General features: G+C 42.5%; 1 protein-coding gene across 4 annotated transcripts in view; it reads right to left on the bottom strand.

Annotated features, from left to right (window-relative positions):
• Positions 1-19394, bottom strand: part of CBLB (Cbl proto-oncogene B) — a 136692-nt gene that overhangs the window by 13669 nt on the left and 103629 nt on the right. For 2 of the 4 annotated variants that reach the window (XM_064143147.1, XM_064143149.1), the window contains exons 11-18: positions 18769-18954; positions 14493-14858; positions 12415-12509; positions 11875-12012; positions 7565-7653; positions 7333-7464; positions 5705-5842; positions 2395-2514 (exon numbers count right to left, since the gene is read on the bottom strand). In XM_064143147.1, the coding sequence (XP_063999217.1) occupies positions 2395-2514; positions 5705-5842; positions 7333-7464; positions 7565-7653; positions 11875-12012; positions 12415-12509; positions 14493-14858; positions 18769-18954 (1264 nt within the window). Of the gene's footprint in view, positions 1-75; positions 148-2394; positions 2515-5704; positions 5843-7332; positions 7465-7564; positions 7654-11874; positions 12013-12414; positions 12510-14492; positions 14859-18768; positions 18955-19394 lie in introns of those variants that run through there. The other 2 variants (XM_064143151.1, XM_064143150.1) reach the window with 2 other exon arrangements.

The following is a 19394-nucleotide window of genomic DNA, read 5'->3' as shown; positions in this document are numbered from 1 at the left end:
GAAAACAACTTTCCAATTAAGACTATGACATGATCCATCACAGAGTTTTCATTTAATTGAAATTAAATTGAATATCTTGCTGTACATCATGCTGATTTGGAATGATATTTATAGCAAAGGTCAACATGTGGGCATCTTAGGAGATAGCTGTGGGAAACGCACAGATAGAAAAGTATTAAGTAACAGCAGAAAGATCCAAGATCTGAAGAACCAAAGCTCCTGCAGTAACTCAGGGGAATTAAAAGTTGTTCTGCCACAGAACTGGAATAATTGTAGGAAAATTCCATACATTAAAAATATATTTATATCACTGTTATCATTTATATTGTAAAATAATTCTAAGTGTCCTAAATAATGAAGGTTAACTCTGCAAGACAAAGAGATCCTGCACAGTGTCACATATAAAACATGCATTATAAAACAACTGTCTTTTATTAACAGGAGAAAAAGAGAAGCAGTGCTACACTAGTATATGTATCCTCTCCCAAAATGCTACTATTTCCCAAAGGCATCACATTCATTCTCAGATGTGCTATTTGTTAACATTCTGCAGCACTCCTGAGGCTTATTTAACTTCCCCTGCACCTTAAGTCATATTTTAAGTTTAAAAAATATATTCTTTCTTTTCTACACCCCAGCAGGGTAGAACTAAATATCCCTGGGAAGGAGAGACCAAATTACTCTTTAAAAAAGGTATCAATTTTCCATTTGTGATTGTTGTAATTAAACACTGCTGATATTACAACAGAAAGACTGAAGAAATTAAGTCTCTTTCCTTTCTTTATGCACCAGAAAATAGTTTTGGTGATCAATTATCTCATATCTGGAGAATAAATAATGGTTCAAAGCATTATTTGTTTTTTAGTGCAGTCTCTTAACCCAGCGAAAGGACAAATTCACTCCCTCATACACTATACAAATCATAGAATCAACCAGGTTGGAAGAGACCTCCAAGATCATCCAGGCCAACCTAGCACCCAGCCCTAGCCAGTCAACTAGACCATGGCACTAAGTGCCTCAGCCAGGCTTTTCTTGAACACCTCCAGGGACAGTGACTCCACCACCTCCCTGGGCAGCCCATTCCAATGCCAATCACTCTCTCTGGCAAGAACTTCCTCCTAACATCCAGCCTATACTTCCCCTGGCACAACTTGAGACTGTGTCCCCTTGTTCTGTTGCTGGTTGCCTGAGAGAAGAGACCAACCCCACCTGGCTACAATGTCCCTTCAGGTAGTTGCAGACAGCAATGAGGTCCCCCCTGAGCCTCCTCTTCTCTAGGCTAAACAACCCCAGCTCCCTCAGCTTCTCCTCATAGGGTTTGTGTTCCAGACCCTTCAAATCCAAAGAGATGAAAATTTGCCTAAAAGTTGGTGAAAGATGTTGCAAAATACAGTTAGCACTGCTATTTCAATTAATGTGAGAAGCTTTCCTGTTAATACCATTTGTGTTACCTGAAAACCATAAGCAAAATTTCCAGGGCTAAGGATTTGCTTCTGTTGGTAGCTGTTGCAAATGGGAGACTGATTATTAATTGAGTTTTGTTCTTGTTCATAGAATCAACCAGGTTGGAAGAGACCTCCAAGATCATCCAGGCCAACCTAGCACCCAGGTTGTTCTATTAAGACACATTTTAACATTTTCTTAGAAGTTCAGACCAGCATATTAGCAAAACAAAGATCAGAAAATAACAATACTGCAGAGAATGAAGCTACTTTTGTGTGCTTTTTTTTTCAGGAAATCATGAAACAAAGATGGAAGTGAGATGTGTGTGCCCTTGCAGGAATTCTCCCAGGCAACCAGCAACAGAACAAGGGGACACAGTCTCAAGGTGTGCCGGGGGAAGTATAGGCTGGATATTAGGAGGAAGTTCTTGCCAGAGAGAGTGATTGGCATTGGAATGGGCTGCCCAGGGAGGTGGTGGAGGCACCGACTCTGGAGGTCTTCAAGCAAAGCCTGGCTGAGGCACATAGTGCCATGGTCTGGTTGACTGGACAGGGCTGGGTGCTAGGTTGGACTGGATGATCTTGGAGGTCTCTTCCAACCTGGTTGATTCTATGATTCTGATGTCTTGTGAGCTTTAAAGGTGCCAGAAAAACCTCTGCCCTTCTTAAAAAGCTAACAAGAACTACAATTCATTTATGCATTCATTCTAGCAGCTAGTAGAACTGTACAGCAGAACTGTAGCTGTAACTTCTACAGCATCTACAGCTACAGACAACAAGTTGCCTCTTCTACCTTTTTAAAGCAAACCCTTTTTGTTCTCCTTTGATGAGTTCAGATTTTGGTAATGCCATTTGTTGCCCAGAGTGACAAGAAACCTCATTGGGCTTTATGGATGAAAGTTATTTGCTTGATGGAGTTGTAATTTTCTGCAAGAACAGTTTTCTACCTTACCTGAAGGGGGAGGAAGTTGATCATAGTCTTGAGATGTCCGATTTGTTTTGACATTTTCTCCAGTTACTCTACGAGCAGGTGGCAAAGGAACATGACCAGATATTGGGTCAAAATGAGGATCTGTAACAAGAGAACAACAACAAAAAAGGTGTTTTAGAACAATGGCCATGGTCTAGTTGACTGGATGGGGATGGGGGATAGGTTGGACTGGATGATCTTGGAGGTCTCTTCCAACCTAGTTGATTCTATGATTCTATAATGAGAATTATTATCTGGAAGAGGTTTTTTTGTTTGGTTTGGTTTGCCTGTTTGCTTGGGGTTTGTTAGGGTCCTTTTTTGTTGTTTCTTTGGTTTCTTTGGTTGATTGGTTGGTTTGAGGTTTCTTGTTTGGATTTTTATTGGCTATTGAGGATGCAGCTGAACAAGTGTTAACAACATCCTAGACAGGGTTTCTGCTATGGACTCATAAGAGTGTGTGTATACAAAGGCAACTTCTTGCTGTTCATAGAGTCATAGAATGGTTTGGGTTGGAAGGGACATTAAAGATCATCTTGTTCCAACTCCCCTGCCACAAGCAGGGACACCTTCCACTAGACCAGGTTGCTCAAGGATCCATCCAACCTGGCCTTGAACACCTTCAGGGATGGGCCACCCACAACCTCCCTGGGCAAGCTGTTAAACTGTCTCACCACCCTCACTGCAAAGAATTTCTTCCTACAACCCAGTCTAAAGCTACCTGTTGTTGATGAGATGATTATTCTAATATGACAGGCTCTGATGGATAGCTGAGAAATAACCCCCAAGACTTGCATGGAAACCACTCATCAAAAAGTCACCATAAATCATCAAGAACAGCTTATCTGACAAGATTTAAAGTGAATAATATGGCTTTAGAAATACCATACAAATAAAAAAAGATCAATCTACACAACCATGCATGGCTAAGGAGATGTATACACTTCTAAGATTAATGAAAACTGCTGCCATGAGATTGTATTCACTATGCAAACATGAAGAAAAATAGATGGCCATACAGACATCTTCCAGATTTTAGATTAAGAGCTTCTTTTTATTTTAAACACTATCAGTAATGCTTCTTAAGACTGTTTGGAAGCAAAAATTACTTAAAACTTTCGTGGGAACTGCACACAGATAGGACAGGGGTTGTGTGGGTCTCTGAGGGCTTCCATTTTTCCTCTCCATTCCTGTTACAACTGTTCAGTGGGAATCCACTCAGCTTGGGACTGCTGAAGCTTACATTACTTTTATTTTGAAGTGTGGAAAATAAATTAATTCCTGCTCCTGCATTTATGAAGAACAACCTTTAAATCCTGGACCATGCTACGTGTTTGTTTTTTACCTGGATGCACTCAGAGGCTTAGGTGAGGAAGTAACACACTGAGATGAATTTGCACTATAAAATAGACACACTTGTGGCAAATTACTCAATGTCAGGCCTTGTTTGGCAGCAAAAGAACATGTTACACAAACATCTCATGAAAGGTCACTCCAGATCAGCCTAAACTAGCTCACTTTCATCATGATTTCCCATTGGAATGGGCTGCCCAGGGAGGTGGTGGAGGCACCGTCCCTGGGGGTCTTCAAGAAAAGCCTGGCTGAGGCACTTAGTGCCATGGTCTAGTTGATTGGATAGGGCTGGGTGATAGGTTGGACTAGATGATCTTGGAGGTCTCTTCCAACCTGGTTGATTCTATGTTATCATTCACAAAGATCAGCCAAACACCTGACAACCTATCAGGCCATCATGAAGTTACATCTGTCATCTACTTTCTGGCCTTCTTGTGACGCTGTTCACAGATTCATAGCTAGCACTGGGTTGGAAGAGACCTTCAAAGGTCATCTTGTTCAACCCCACCCTGCAGTCAGCAGGGTCACCTCCAACTAGATCAAGCTGCCCAGGGCCACATCAAGTCTGATACTGAATGTCTTCTGGGATGGGGCTTCAATCATACAATCATAGAACCACAGACTGGCTTGAGCTGCATGGGACCTTAATGATCATCTTGTTCCAACTCCTCTGCAATAGGCAGGGACACCTCCTTCTGTATCAGGATGCTCAAAGCCTCATCCAGCCTGGTCTTCAACACTTCCAGGGATATGGCATCCACAGCTTCTCTGATCAACCCATTTCAGTGTCTCACCACCTTACAGTAAAGAACTTTTTCCTATTGTCCAAACTAAATTTTCCCTGCTCTGGTTTCAATCTAATGCTCTTCATCCTATCACTACCAGCTCTTCTGAACAGCCCCTTCACAGCCTTCATGCAGGTCCCATAGGTCCCCATCAGGTATTTATTCCTCTCCATACAGCTTTGAAGAAAAGCAGACAGGAGGAAGACATCTAACCACACCACAGGGTAAGATAATCACTGGAAATATTCCTGGGACAGGTGAAGTTCAGACAGCAACATCCTACAAAATCTTCCATAGAGGAAAGAAAAGCCACATATGGTATGCTCCACAACCCCAAAAATCCTGTTGTAGTCATCACCAGGAAATGTATTCAGTTTAGCTAACCTGGCAATCAAAGACTTTTCAACACAAAGACAAAAACTGTACATTGTGAATATAAGATTTGTACCTTTTAGAAGCGAAATACTGGAGTGAAAGTGTCATAGTGATTCACAGGGAGAGACAGGTGAAAAGTGAACTTATCAACAAGGTACTGAACTACAGATGCCTGCAACTCTGCTCACAAGTGAGAGTTTTGCAGCAAAGTTTCACAGCAGTTCTAACAAAGCAGGATGTTCTTCTCATAGGACCAGAGAGTAATTTATATTGGAAAACACCTCCAAGATCAGCCAGTCCAATTAAGTCCATCACTAAGCCATATCCCCAAGCATGACATCTACATCTTTTACACACCTCCAGGGATGATGAGTTCATCACATCCCTGGGCAGGCTGTTCCAATGCCTGATCACACTCAAAAGGAAAGATTTTTTTCCTAATATCCAACCCAAGCCTGCTCCACACAGCCTCAGGCCATTTCCTCTCATTCTATCATCTGATACTAGAGAGAAGAGACCAAAACCCCCTGACTCCAACTTTCATTCAGGTAATTGTAATAGAGCACTGAAGTCTCCCCTCAGCCTTCTTTTCTCCAGACTAAACAACTCCAGTTCTCTCAGCCATTTCTGACAAGACCTGTTCTCCAGACCTTCACCAATTTTGTGCTCCTTTTCTGAACATGCTCCATCACCTCAATATCTTAACCTTCATCAGGAAAGAGAGACGCTTCCCAGGTGAAAGGAAAATGAAATGGAATACATTATGTTCTTTATATTCCTACCAGGGTGAAGGAACAGTTCATGTCCTGAAGGAGGTCTGCTCCCTGAGCCAGCAGGTTTCGTGTGCTCAGTCATGCTGTGCCGAGCAGGTGGTGGGGGTGGTGGCAGTGAAGGGGGTGAGTTATCAAATGTATCTTCACCTGCATTGTAGAAAAAAATAAAAGTAATCAGATCAGCAACCCTTCATTAAGAACTGTAGAAGAAAAGGTGATGCTTAAAATTTAGCCTTCTCTAGCTGCCAAGGCTTAGGGTTCATCCAGCAGTTCAGTGACTCCGGTAATGAAAATGTAAACCTGACTCCTGCTGTGCACAACTTTCTTCTAAAACATGCCCTGGATGACCTTTTGCAATGCTCAGTTTCTTTTCTGGGACAGTGGCAGGAGAGATTTCTTTTAGTGGCTCAAATTCAAACAGAGTATTGTAATGAAAGCTTCACTGAATATCACGGTAGAGTAACAGCTCTGTTTCAGTGGCTAAGTAAATACAGATTCACAGAATGGTTTGGGTTGGAAAGAACCATAAAGATCATCTAGTTCCAACTGCCCTGCCATAGGCAGGGACACCTTCCACCAGACCATATTGCTCAAGGCCTTGCCCAACACGGCCTTGAACATCTCTAGGGAACAGCCTGTCTGGGTGACCTTTTTCAGTGTCTCACCACCCTCACTGTAAGGAATTTCTTCCTAATATCCAGTCTAATCCTCCCCTCTTCCAGCTTCATCCCATTTCATCCTATCCTATCACATCTACACAAAGGTGCTGCAGACAGGACTAAAGTTATTAAGCAGTGTGATTTTTGGGTGTTCTTCTGCTTTCAATTCTGTGTACTCTGGCAAGTCAGAAGCACTCCAGGGAGCAGGCAGAGAATAATGCAGGAAGATGTTCAACATGTTTGATGGAACCAGAAAATTGGGTGATGACAAACAGGGACAGATAAAATTACACAGCTGAGTTTGCCAGTGCAGGTGTGTTTGGTGACCAAGCACAGTCTCAGTATACATATATAAATATTTGAATTATTTTTACACATTTGTATATATTTTTATATATATATATATGCACACACACACATATGCAGAGCTCACTGACTTCTGTGCATCACAGAACAGAAACCAAGGTTGAAAAAGATAGCTTTTCCTGACTGGAGGCAGCAATGAATTTTGAACTGCCCTTTGATAATGGAAAATACCCAGATATAAAATGATTGAAACACACAGATATAAAATGATTGATTTAATTTTCTTTAACTTAAATACCACTTCTCTGTGTTTAACAAAATAAATGGAGTTGTCTATGCTATAATGGAAATAGCTCTCCATTCTTGTATCAAATTTCAATGCTCAAACTTCATATTAAGTGAGGGAAAAATATTTTAGGAAAAATGGGTTTGCTTTTCTGTAAAGCTTGATTTCAGATTTAGAACATCTTTTCAAATGTCTTTCATGAAGGCTAACAAACAGATATCATGTACAAATCACTGAGAAAGATACCAACTTCTAGCTGTAAAATTTAGCCCATAGAGTTTGGGTACTCTTAACGTGCTCAGCACTGGTTGGTTTTGAATAAACATGCCCTTTGGTTCATCTCTGTAATGTTAACCATTAAGTGTGACCAGCAAAAAGTCTGCAACCTAAAGGGGGCACCAGAAGATCATAATCGGAGGGTGTCCTGTTGAGCAAAGAGCTGTGTTTTGGGTTGTCTCTGGTAGGAGGTCGTGCAGGTGGCAAAGGTACCGGAACAGTAGGTGCATCACAGACATCTCCTGAATGACACAATCACAAGAAGTGAATGTTTTCTTGCTGTACCCCTAGAACAGCACAGAGTACATCTTCTTGCTAAACAATGAAAAACAAAAAACATACCTAACTCTGGATGTTTGGATTTCTTCATCTCAGAAGCAGCACTGTGTGTCCCATTCGTGACTCCAGTGCATTGACCATTCTCACACACTCTGAGGATAGACATTGAACAGGAAGCAATCAACCAGTTACCCAAGTGTGAACTCCCAGAATGACCAAGTACCTGAGCTGGCAGCTCACTATATGAAAATGAGTGAAAGACTTGGTAAGTTGCACCAATTTAAAAAACAGGAGCTTTATATTGAGGGCAGATACTGCACAGCCATCAATAAAAACACTCTGAAGGGCTACACTGCTTTCTTGGAGGGACACTGATGTGGCTTAAAAAACTTACTCAAGCCTGAAAATACAAGACTGAAGAACTACTAACATTAAACAGTTCTCATTTCAGAGCTCAGGTCACTAGTTTATTCACACAGTTAAGTCACAGACTCAATCCTATTTTGCTCTCCCAGCTGTGGAGTTTTCCCTAGCAGAAATATGATACAGGGAAATGTAGATTTTTGGTCATTATCCACAGTGAAGTACACAGAAAAGTCATTAAACAAACCAATCACAAAAAAAAAGTGGAAAAAACAAACCTAACAAAAACCCCTCAAACCTACCAACCAAAACAACTCAAACAAACAACAAAAAAAACCAACAAAAAAACCTCAAAACCAAACAAAAAAGCAACCAAACAGCCACAAAAAACCCACAAAGAGAACTCTACAACACACCACTGGCATCAATGCTTAGTGAAGCATTTAAAAACATAAAAACTGAACTAGCTAAAGAAGTTTTGCAGGTGACTGTTCATTTCTCTATCAAAAAGTTGAATCTTGCTGATGCTTCTACCTCAGTTTATTATGTTTTTATTATTTTAACTGGAAGCATAGCATGTCCTCAATATTGAATGACAGTATGAAATTCAGCAGGAATGTCATCTGTACCAAACAGTCCAAAGTTGCCTATCATCTTAACAGGAAAATATTGAAGGTTTCTTTTGTAAGATCATAGAAACATAGAATAACTTACGTTGGAAGGGGATTTAAGAGATCATCTAGTCCTACATCTCTGTCATGGGCAGGGATGACACTCAACTAGACTTGGTTGCTCAAGGCCTCAACCAGCATGGCCTCAAACACCTCCAGGGAGGGACCATCCACAACCTTTCTGGACAAGCTATTCCAACTCTCATGGCCCTCACATTAAGGGACTTCCTAAAATCAAGTCTAAACTTATTCTCTCTCAGCTTAAAACCATTCTTCCTTGTTCTATTGCTAGATGCCCTTAAGGAAAGTCTCTCTCCAGCCTTCCTGTATGTTCCGTTCATGTACTGGAAGGCAGCTATGAAGTCCCCCTGGAGTCTTCTCTCCAGGCCGAACAATTTCCTCAGCCTATCCTCATAGCACAGGTGCTCCAGCCCTTGGATCATGTTTGTGGCCTTCCTGTGGACTGACTCAAACAGTTCCATGTCCTTTTTTATGATGTGAACACCAGAACTGGACACATTAATCCAGGCGGGACCTCAGAAGAGCGGAGTGAAGAAGAATCACCTCTCTTGATCTGCTGGCCTCGCTCCTTTTGGTGCAGTCCAGGATGTAATTTGCTGCCAGCTCATGTTGAGTTCATCAATCAACACCCCCAAAGTATTCTTCAGGGCTACTCTCAACCTGCTCTGCACCCAGTCTGTATTTATGCCTGGGGTTGGCAAGGCATAAATAAAGCAGTTGGCTGTCTACAATTACCTGAAGGGAGGTTGTAGCCAGGTGGGGGTTGGTCTCTTCTGCCAGGCAACCAGCAACAGAACAAGGGGACACAGTCTCAAGTTGTGCCAGGGGGAAGTATAGGCTGGATGTTAGGAGGAAGTTCTTCCCAGAGAGAGTGATTGGCATTGGAATGGGCTGCCCAGGGAGGTGGTGGAGTCACTGTCCCTGAAGGTGCTCAAGAAAAGCCTGGATGGGGCACTTAGTGCCATGGTCTGGTTGACTGGATAGGGCTGGGTACTAGGTTGGACTGGATGATCTTGGAGGTCTCTTCCAACCTGGTTGATTCTATGATTCTATGATGCAGATGCAGGACTTTGCACTTTGACTTGCTGAACCTCATGTACTGGCCCACTTCTCAAGCCTGTCGAGATCCTTCTGGATGACATCTTTTCCCTCAAGTAAGTCCACCTCACCACCCAGCAAATTTGCTGAGGGTGCACTTGATGCCACTGCACATGTCGATGACAAACATGGTAAAGAGCACTGGGTCCAGAACAGAACCTTGAAGGATGCCATTTGTCACCGTGTTCAACAGGGGAAAACACAGAACAAAAACCTTTTCATAACACTAAGTAGTGTTTAAATAAGTGTGAAGAAAACAGGAATTTATTCCTGTCATTGGAACTGTGGATTGGGCATATTCAGAAAAAAATGGAGAGTGTCTCTGGAAAAAGGCCACCACAGTGAGCAATTCCAGCTTCAAAATAGAAATCCCAACCTATGATGCATTATTATTACTAAATACTGGCAAATCTGCTAGAGCTATATGCAGCTGGAACTTCAGACCGTGGGTTTTTACCAATAGTCCAGACATTAACAAACTTATCAGCTCTGACCATATGGAAAGGAGGAATGAAGAAAGGTCTGGAATCATTTAAAATATATAAACAGGAAAGAGGAAGCGCAATTGTGTTTGTGGTCCCAAGAGTTGTAACTAGGAGTAATGAAATAAATGTAAGAATAATTGCAAGACTTTAAAAACAAATCAAGAAACCCCTAATGGGAAGAGCTGTTTTGTTATTATTTAATAGATTTCCAAAGGGAAGTCATAAAGGAAGTGTTGCTTCTATCTCTGAAACTAAATTGGCTCAATCTCTCAGATGCAGTGGATTTAACACTGACTCTTCAGTATAGACACCAGATCACAAAGTGTATTTTCCACATTAACCAGAAACTATTCTGCATTTCCAGTAATCTAACCAGCCACAGGGAGCAAGGTAACTTCACATGGCACTACTGCAGAGTAATTCAGGTTATAATTAGCTCAGCCAAGTGATCACAAAATCACAGAATGGTTGGGCTTGGAATGGACCTCCTAACACTGTATAGTTAACCCCACTGCCAAAGCAGGATCACCTAGCAGGTTTTAGTTTGGGTCAGGAGTATGAGTTGGAACAGATCTCCACAAGACATTTCAACTTGTGGCATTTAGGTTTATATTGCAGAGGGGTCTCAGAGGACGTAGACTCAATCACTTCTGGAAGATGGATGTTAACTCAAAAGATGTCCTGAAGGAGCTCATCCAATGTGTTGCAAATACTCAAGGGCATTCCAGCCATAGGACCATGGTTAGGGCTAGTCTGAACTTCCACGAAACATAGTTTAGATGTGGGGTCCTTGGATTCAATTGGTCCTTGCTACAGACTTGATCCTTACTAATCTAGATATAGCCCTCAGTTGTGTGAACAGCAGGATCAGTGAGGTGATTCTCTCCCTCTACTCTGTCCTTGTGAGACCCCATCTGGGGCATTGTGTCCAGTTCTGGAGCCTCCAGCACAAGAAGAAAGTGGAACTGTAAGAGTGGGTTGAGAAGGAGGCCATGAAGATGATCAGAGGGTGGAAGGACCTCCCCTGTGGGGACAGGCTGCTAGAATTCAGCCTAGAGAAGAGAAGGCTCCAAGGAGATCTTATAGTGGTCTTCCAGTACCTGAAGGGAGCTACAGGAGGGCTGTTTACAGGAGAGCTACAGGAAAGACTTTACAAGCAAAACAGAGAATATTCCATCTGAATTCCAAAAAGGAAAGGTTCTCTTCCTGAGAAGAAGCAGCACAGAGAAAATATGCTGTTAAATAGGCTCAAAAAGCTAAGAAGATGAAGTACACCAAAGGATGTACATATAGTTGCCAACTCAAGTACACAAAATGATGTACCTATAGTTGCCAATTCACATATTTTTCAGTACTGCTATAGGAAATGTAAAAGTTTACAACTTTCAAAGCTGACTTTGGGAATTCCAGGCATGCAAGCCTCCTTAAAATTAATTTTTGCAAGAGTTGTCAGGGTTTAATCTCCTGGTCAAAGGATCAACTGTAGAAATTTTAATCAAAATCAAAAATCACTCAGTTCTGGTACCAAGAGAGACACAATAAAGCGAACTTCATAGGTTTATGACTGTGGTCAAATGAAGCAGTGGCATTAAGTAATCTGAGCTTGAAAAGCTGAGACAGTTTAGAAGGCAGGTAAGCTTAACCATCACTATAAATGTTGAATTCAATTAAATTTGGGGAACAAAAGCAGAGTTTTTGTAAATAATTTGCCTTGAAGGCTTCTAAATGACCTTACCGAGGTTTCAAATTATGACTGTGAGATGGCTGTGAGCTCAGTACTACAGGATGTGAAGATGGAATTTTGTATTCATCATCATCATCTGCGTGATCCCTTGATTTGTCGGACAGAGGATTTGCTAAAGGAACAGGGCACCTAAAAAGATGAGAAAAAGATCAGCTTTGCTTTAACTGTTCCATAATTGACCTCAGTAGAGTACAGAAAATACTCTCCTTCAGCCTATACATCCTTAATACGTGCCTGCTAGACACAAGGTAACAAAAAACATCAAGCCAAATTAAAACTAGTAAGATTTGCCATGAATTAGTTGCTTCTCCTGTACACATGTATGATGTTTAACATTAGACCTGATAAAACTCTCAATAAATACAATTTACATTTTCTTTGTAAAACTGTATTCAATTTCAAGGAAAATGTATCACGAGGTTATATTATTTTATTTCACTTCATTCTTTTTCCTGTTTTTCATTTAGCACTTGAGAATCAGTGCTGTTTCCTAACACTAACACATTCATTTTAGAGATAAAGTTAACTTACTTTATACTGGGGGTGATGGAGGCAGCTGGAAGAGGGGGTGAAAGCCGTGGGGGGACATCATATTCTTCATTTATCAGATGACCATTTGAAAAGACCTAAAAATCACCCAAGTGTTAAAATCACAGAATCATGGAATGGTTTGGGTTAGAAGGGAACTTAAAAGATCATGAGTATCTCCTGTTTAGGGGTTACCTCCTGTTTATCATCACAGAATGCTCATTGACTAGGTATTACAAAACAGACCTTGAGAAGACTATGGATAAAGGCTTTCCCAAGAGTTTACAACACAGCTGTTAGCTGAAGTTATTCTTTCATACATCCTTCTGCTCACTCCACATGGGAGCTGTACAACACTTCAGCTTAAAACGTCACCAAAAGAGGAAGTTCTACATCATAGTTACTAGATAGACTATTTGGTTCCAGCTAACTCCTCAGAGGAAAATAAATATTTCAAGACTGGAAGCCAAATATTTCTTCCCTCTAAGTATGGTCAGGCTTTGGAACAGGCTGCCTAGGGAGGTGGTGGAGTCATCATCCCTGGAGGCATTCAAGAAATGTGTGAACATGGCACTTTGAGATATGGTTTAATGGCCATGGTGATCTTAGGTTGAAGGTTGGACTCCATGATCTTAGAGGTTTTTTCCAACCAAAACAATTCTATTATTCCACATAGCCAGTGGTAAAGATACAATAAATGATTCTACATTTAGCTTGGCCTTGAATGTACATTTGTTTACTCCTTCTTCAGGACAAAGCAGATTAGACCTTTTCCATTAGATTGTGCTGAACTTCATGGCTAAATTAATACTCTTTTGAAAAAGATGTTTTACTGAGGAACATCACAACTGACCTTTAGAATATTCAGCTTTTTATGTCAATGCACACAATATATCTGACAACTTAATTGTTTTTGTATACATCATCTGCATATATTAGAGACTGAAGAGTTACCAAGTCCTCACCTATGACAGAGATAACTGGAACATCTATTCTATCACCAAACATATGCACAATTCCAATGTCAAAAACTCCTAAAGTGGATGTGATGCTATGTAACTTTCCCAAAGCATACACTGATATATTGATGACCCTAATGGTTCTATGAGAGTATTATCATGCACTAAATCTATGGATGATTTGCTAAAAAAAACTCAGCAAATATAGACATTTTTCTCCAAGCTATTTTTTGAAGGCTTCATATTAAAGTTGTAGCTTCAATTCTCATGTCTTATAGCTAGAGAGCAGTCTAGGGAGAAGGACTTCGGATGTCAGCTGATGAAAAATTCAACATGAGCAGACAATGGTCACTGGCAGACAGGAAGGCAACTGTGCCCTGGGCTGCTTAAAAAGAAATGTGACCAACAGGACCAGTGAGGTGATTCTGCACCTCTACTCTGTTCTCTTCAGACCCTGCCTGGAGTACTTCATCCAGTTCTGTGGCACCCAGCAGAAGGAGGATATCAAACTGCTAGTGCAGGTTCAAAGGAAGCAATGAAGATGATCAGAGGGGGCTGAAGCATCTCCTCTGTGGGGACAGGCTAAGGGAGCTGGGTCTGCTCCTTAGAGCAGCCTTGCAGTACCTAAAGGGGGCCTACAAGAAAGCTAGGGAGGGACTTTCTACAAGGACTTGTAGTGATAGGATGAGAAGGAATGGATTAAAGCTTGGGAAGAGTAGATTCAGAATGGATATTAGGAAGAAATTCTTGACAGTGAGGGTGGTGAGACAGTGGAACAGGTTGCCCAGGGAGGTCATGGATGCCTCCTTCTTGGAGGTGTTTGTGGTCATCTGGACAAGGCCTTGGCCAACCTGGTCTAGTGTGAGCTGTCCCTGTGCATGATGGGAGGGCTTGGAACTAGATGATGCTTAAGGTCCCTTCCAACTGAAACCATTCTGTGACTATATATTGTTTACAGATTACAATATTTAACGAACCATTTATTTCTCACCAGCTTGTTATTAAGCATCTACAGGAAAAATTCAGAAGCAGCAGATCAAAACTGACCAATAACAAGCAGTATGGTAGCCAGTGTGAGTAGGGTATCAAATTAGGATTCAACAACTGAAACTCCTTTCATACCTTGGCACCTTCGGCAGGCAGCTCGTGACGTCTGTGCTTCCTGATAAATCCTGACTCAGAACTTAGGCGGTTGTGCCTCCCGTTTACGTTGGAAATTGCAGTCAGTCCTGCTTTGGGAGAAGCATCACTCCCTACTCGACACCCTACCAACTGACTTGTCCCAAAGACATCTCTGGGACACCAGCCTTCAAGAGGCATTGGCTGGTCTCTGGAAGGCACGCTTTCTGGGTGATGCAGGTGTCTGCTTATCCTGTTGTCTGGTGGAATTGGAGGAGGTCTCTCTGGCGGGGGCGGTGGAGGATCACGCAAGGGAGGCGGTGGTGCTGGCAGAGGTTTGTCTTGTTTCCTCACCATACAAGGAGAAGACTAAACAACACAGAAAAGGACAAAAAAGTCACAGAGTTACATCCAGGTATGCATTTTTCTGTCATGACCAAGTATCTTTATGATTTCTAACTGAGGTATTTTCAAGGCACCACAGGAACAATTGCCAGTAGGTTCAATGTTAGTCTTGTTTCACATCATGTAGGCAACCTGGCATGCTTCCATTCCTGCTGCTGCATGAGTAAACCAAGGAAGCAGTAGAAGGGAGCACAGATAACTGACTGAGGCAGATTTATCTGACCCATTGGTTTTTTCCCCAAATCCTTCCAGACTTTCTGCTGCAGAAAAAAAAAAAAGCCCAAACCAAATAAAACCTATGTCCAAAAGGGAATTACAGAGGGACCCTGAAAACACACACACACACACACACACACACACAAAGTCACTAGTAGTGCTCTCCAGGGGCCAGTTCTCATTAATACCTTGACCACTGGTCTGAATGAGAGGATGAAGTACACCCTCATTATGTCTGCAAATGACTCCGTATTGGGTGGGAACATTGATCTGTTGGAGGGCAGGGAGGCTCCTCAAAAGGATCAGGACATGCAGTGCTACAGACTGGGGTATGCTGGAGAACAGCCTGGCAGAGAGGGACCCAGGAGTGCTGGGTTACAACCAGCTGCACGTGAGCCAGCAGTGTGGCCAGGTGGCATTGAAGGCCAAGATGCCATTGGCCTGTATCAGGAATAGTGTGGCCAGCAGGACTAGAGGTGTCATTCTGTTCCTGCACTCAGCACTAGCGAGGCCTCACTTTGAGCACTGTGTGCAGTTCTGGGCCTCTCACTGCAAAGAAAGATACTGAGGTGCTGGAGAAGGTCCAGAGGAGAGCAACGAGACTAGAGAGCGATTCCAGAGGGCTGGAGGGAAGGTCTTAGGAGGAGAGGCTGAGCGAGCTGTGGCTGTTTAGCCTAGAGAAGACAAAACTCAGGGGACAACTCGCTGAATGGACGTTGTAGATAGGTGGGGGGTTGGGCTCTTCTCCCAGGCAACTCGCAACAAGACAAAAGGGAGTGGCCTGAAGCTGTGTCAGGGCAGGTTCAGGTTGGATGTTAGGAAGCACTGCCTCATGCAAAGGGGTGGAATTGACTGTTCAGGGAGGTGATGGAGTCACCATCCCTGGAGGTGTGTAAGGAAAGATTGGATGTGGTGCTTAGTGACATGGTCTAGTTGATGTGGTGGCGTTAGGTCACAGGCTGGACTTGATGATCTGGGAGGTCTATTCCAGCCCCAATAGTTCTGTGATCGATGGGCAAAGGTCAGTTGTATGAGGTTTAACAAAGCTGGGTCCTGCACTTGCACAACAACCGCCCCATAAAACACTGCAAGCTTGGGGCAGAGCGGCTGGAAACTGCCTGGCAGAGAAGGACCTGGGGATGTGTTTGACAGATGGCTCAACATAAGTCAGCAGTGTGCTCAGCACCCTCACCTGGATCAGGAATAATGAGGCCAGCAGGAGCAGGGAGGTGAATGTTCACCTGTACTGAGCACTGGGGGAAACCATTTTAGGAGAAAAGGGACTCTTACAAGGGCTTTCAGAGCTAGGAGGAGAGGGAATGGATTGAAACTTGAGGAAGGTGAGACACTGGAACAGGCTGCCCAGGGAACTCATGGATGCCCTCTCCCTGGAGGCATTCAAGGACAGGTTGGGCAGGGCCTTCAGCAATACGGCCTAGTGCGAGGTGCCCCTGCCATGGCAGGGGAGCTGGAACTCAATGATCTTTAAGGTGCCTTCCAACACAAACCACTCTGTGAATCTTCAAGAAAAATCCCACATTATGCAGTTAGCTATATATAGCTTCTGAAACCACAAATCTGGTAAATCCAAAACACTCTCATTAGGAATAAACGACTGAAAGTATTTTACAAAACAAGGCTTGTGTTGGCTCTTCACAAAATGTTCTTCTCTTACCACCAGCTACCTGAAGAAACACAGGGAAGATTATTTCCCTTGGTAAAAGGTGGGATTTTCACCAACTCTGTTAAGTTTGCTCATTATTATCGTTTTAAGAGATAGTGGTCACAGAAAAGATCAATTAAGAGTATGATTTGTTCTCACTTCATTGCTTACTCAGCATTACTCTTTGAGCAGTACCCCAAAATGGAATCACAGAATCATTAAGGTTGGGGAAAATCTCTAAGATCGCTGCGTCCAATTGCCAACCCAACCCCACCATGGCCATTAAACCATGGCCCAAAGTGCCATGGCCACGCACTTCTTGAACATCTTCAGGGACAGTGACTCCACCACCTCCCTGGGCAGCCTGTTCCAATGCCTGAGCACTCTTTCAGCAAAGAATTTTTTCCTACTATCCAATTTCAACTACTATCCAATCTGAACCTGTTCCTTAGATTGAAAATCATAGAATCAGTCAGGGTTGGAAGGGGCAACAATGATCATCTAATTCCAACCCCCTTGCCATGGGCAAGGACACCTCACACTAGATCAGGCTGTCTAGAGCCTCATCCAGCCTGGCCTTAAACACCTCCAGGGATGCATGTGCCACCACCTCCCTGGACAACTCATTCCAGGGTCTCACCACCCTCATGGTGAAGAATCTCTTTCTAACACCCAGTCTGAATCCATCCATTTCTAGCTTTTTTTCCATTCCTCCTAGTCCTATCACTACCTGACATCCTAAAAAGTCCCTCTCCAGCTTTCTTGTAGGACCCCTTAAGATACTGAAAAGTCACAATAAGGTCACCTTGGAGCCTCCTCCTCACCAAACTGAACAGCCCCAGCTCCCTCAGTCTCTCCTCATAGAAAAGTTGTTCTGCCTGCAAGTCTATTCATATAAATAGTATATTACATTTAAAAGTGCTTAATTAAGCTGCTAATTAAGAAAAATAGTTATTCTCCCTGGCAACAGAGGAAGATAATGGCTGGGTAAACATTTTTTGCTGTATTTACTGTTTTCCAATTCAGAAAAACAGGGGGTTTGACTGAAGTAGAATCTTAGCAGTACTGAATTGTTGGGGTTTCATTTTAAATACAAAATATCTTAATCACATAATCATTCTTTTTTTACCCTTATCTTGTTTCCCTTACACTCTGCTATTTATTTAAATTTTAAAACATGAAATTAATTTTAAAGCCAAAAACTTCCTCCTCACATCCAGCCTAGACTTCACTGGCACAACTTGAGACTGTGTCCTCTTGTTCTACTGGTGGTTGTCTGGGAGAGGAGACCAACCCCCACCTGGCTACAATGCCCCTTCAGGTAGTTGTAGACAGCAATGAGGTCGCCCCTGAGCCTCCTCTTCTCCAGGCTAAACACCCCCAGCTCCCTCAGCCTCTCCTCATAGGGTTTGTGTTCCAGGCCCCTCACCAGCTTTGTTGCCCTTCTCTGGACACGTTCCAGCACCTCAACATCTCTCTTGAATTGAGGAGCCCAGAACTGGACACAGGACACAAGGTATGGCCTGACCAGTGTGGAGTACAGGGGAAGAATAACCTCCCTTGTCCTACTGGCCACACTGTTCCTGATACATGCCAGGATGTCACTGGCTCTCTTGGCTACCTGGGCACACTGCTGGCTCATCTCCAGCCTACTATCTACCAGTACCCCCAGGTCCCTTTCTTCCTGGCTGCTCATGAAACTACTCAACCTTCCATTCTTTTCCACTAAATTATAAACCAATATAATCTTAAAAAGTACAGGCACTTTCCAAAGTCACCTGAAGGAGACAATAGTTAATCAATTTGGACCAAATCTTAAGTTTTTTCTAAGCTACAAGGAATTAAGTTCTTTTAAACAGAGCAAACCTCTGAGAAAGAAAATACACATGGAAATATTCAGAATACTCAGTCTTCCAAAGCAAAAAAGCTACCTCACCATGGCAGCAATCAAATAAAATGTCTCTGTTTCTCAAATAATGGTTCAGTAAGACTCACCTTTGGTGATCCAGTTGGGCTGGCACATGGTGACCGTGCCACTCCCTTCTGAATAAGATCCAAACGAGGAGGCACAGGTGGAAGAGTAAGATGTGGGATTTGCAGAGGGTCTGGAAGTGGTTTTCTTCTTTGTGCAAGAGGGGAAGATCCTGGGGAAGTCACAGGTGAATTCTGCCTCTCATTGCACTTAAAGACAGGGGAAAAAAAGAACAATTACTATTTACATGAAAATCAAGCACAGAACTTCCATTCCATGACTAAAACATTAGATGCTTGTCAGGTAATTACTAGTAGTTACATATCACAATGGACACCCAGTTGCTCTTTTAATAAATAGACAGTATAGGTGCTCATTCTACAGTTACGAAAAAAGAAGTCTACAAATTGTCCTACCTCAAAACTAAATCCCTGCTAACTTGTGATGGAAATAAAAGAATACATAAAGAATATGTATATTCCAGTAATTTGTTGAAGAAAAATAAACAAAAAGGCCAGAAAAACCCCAATTGTCATACTGAAGGAAAAAAAAATCACAGAGGTACTGATAGAATGGAATTAGGGTTTGGTTGGAAAAGACAGCTATGATCATTGAGTACAACCATCAACCTAAGACCACTGTGGCCATT

Source organism: Pogoniulus pusillus, chromosome 5 (assembly GCF_015220805.1).
Source record: "Pogoniulus pusillus isolate bPogPus1 chromosome 5, bPogPus1.pri, whole genome shotgun sequence".
NCBI lineage: Eukaryota > Metazoa > Chordata > Aves > Piciformes > Lybiidae > Pogoniulus > Pogoniulus pusillus.
Note: the sequence above shows the minus strand (reverse complement) of the source record. Positions and strands in the feature narration are given on the sequence as shown.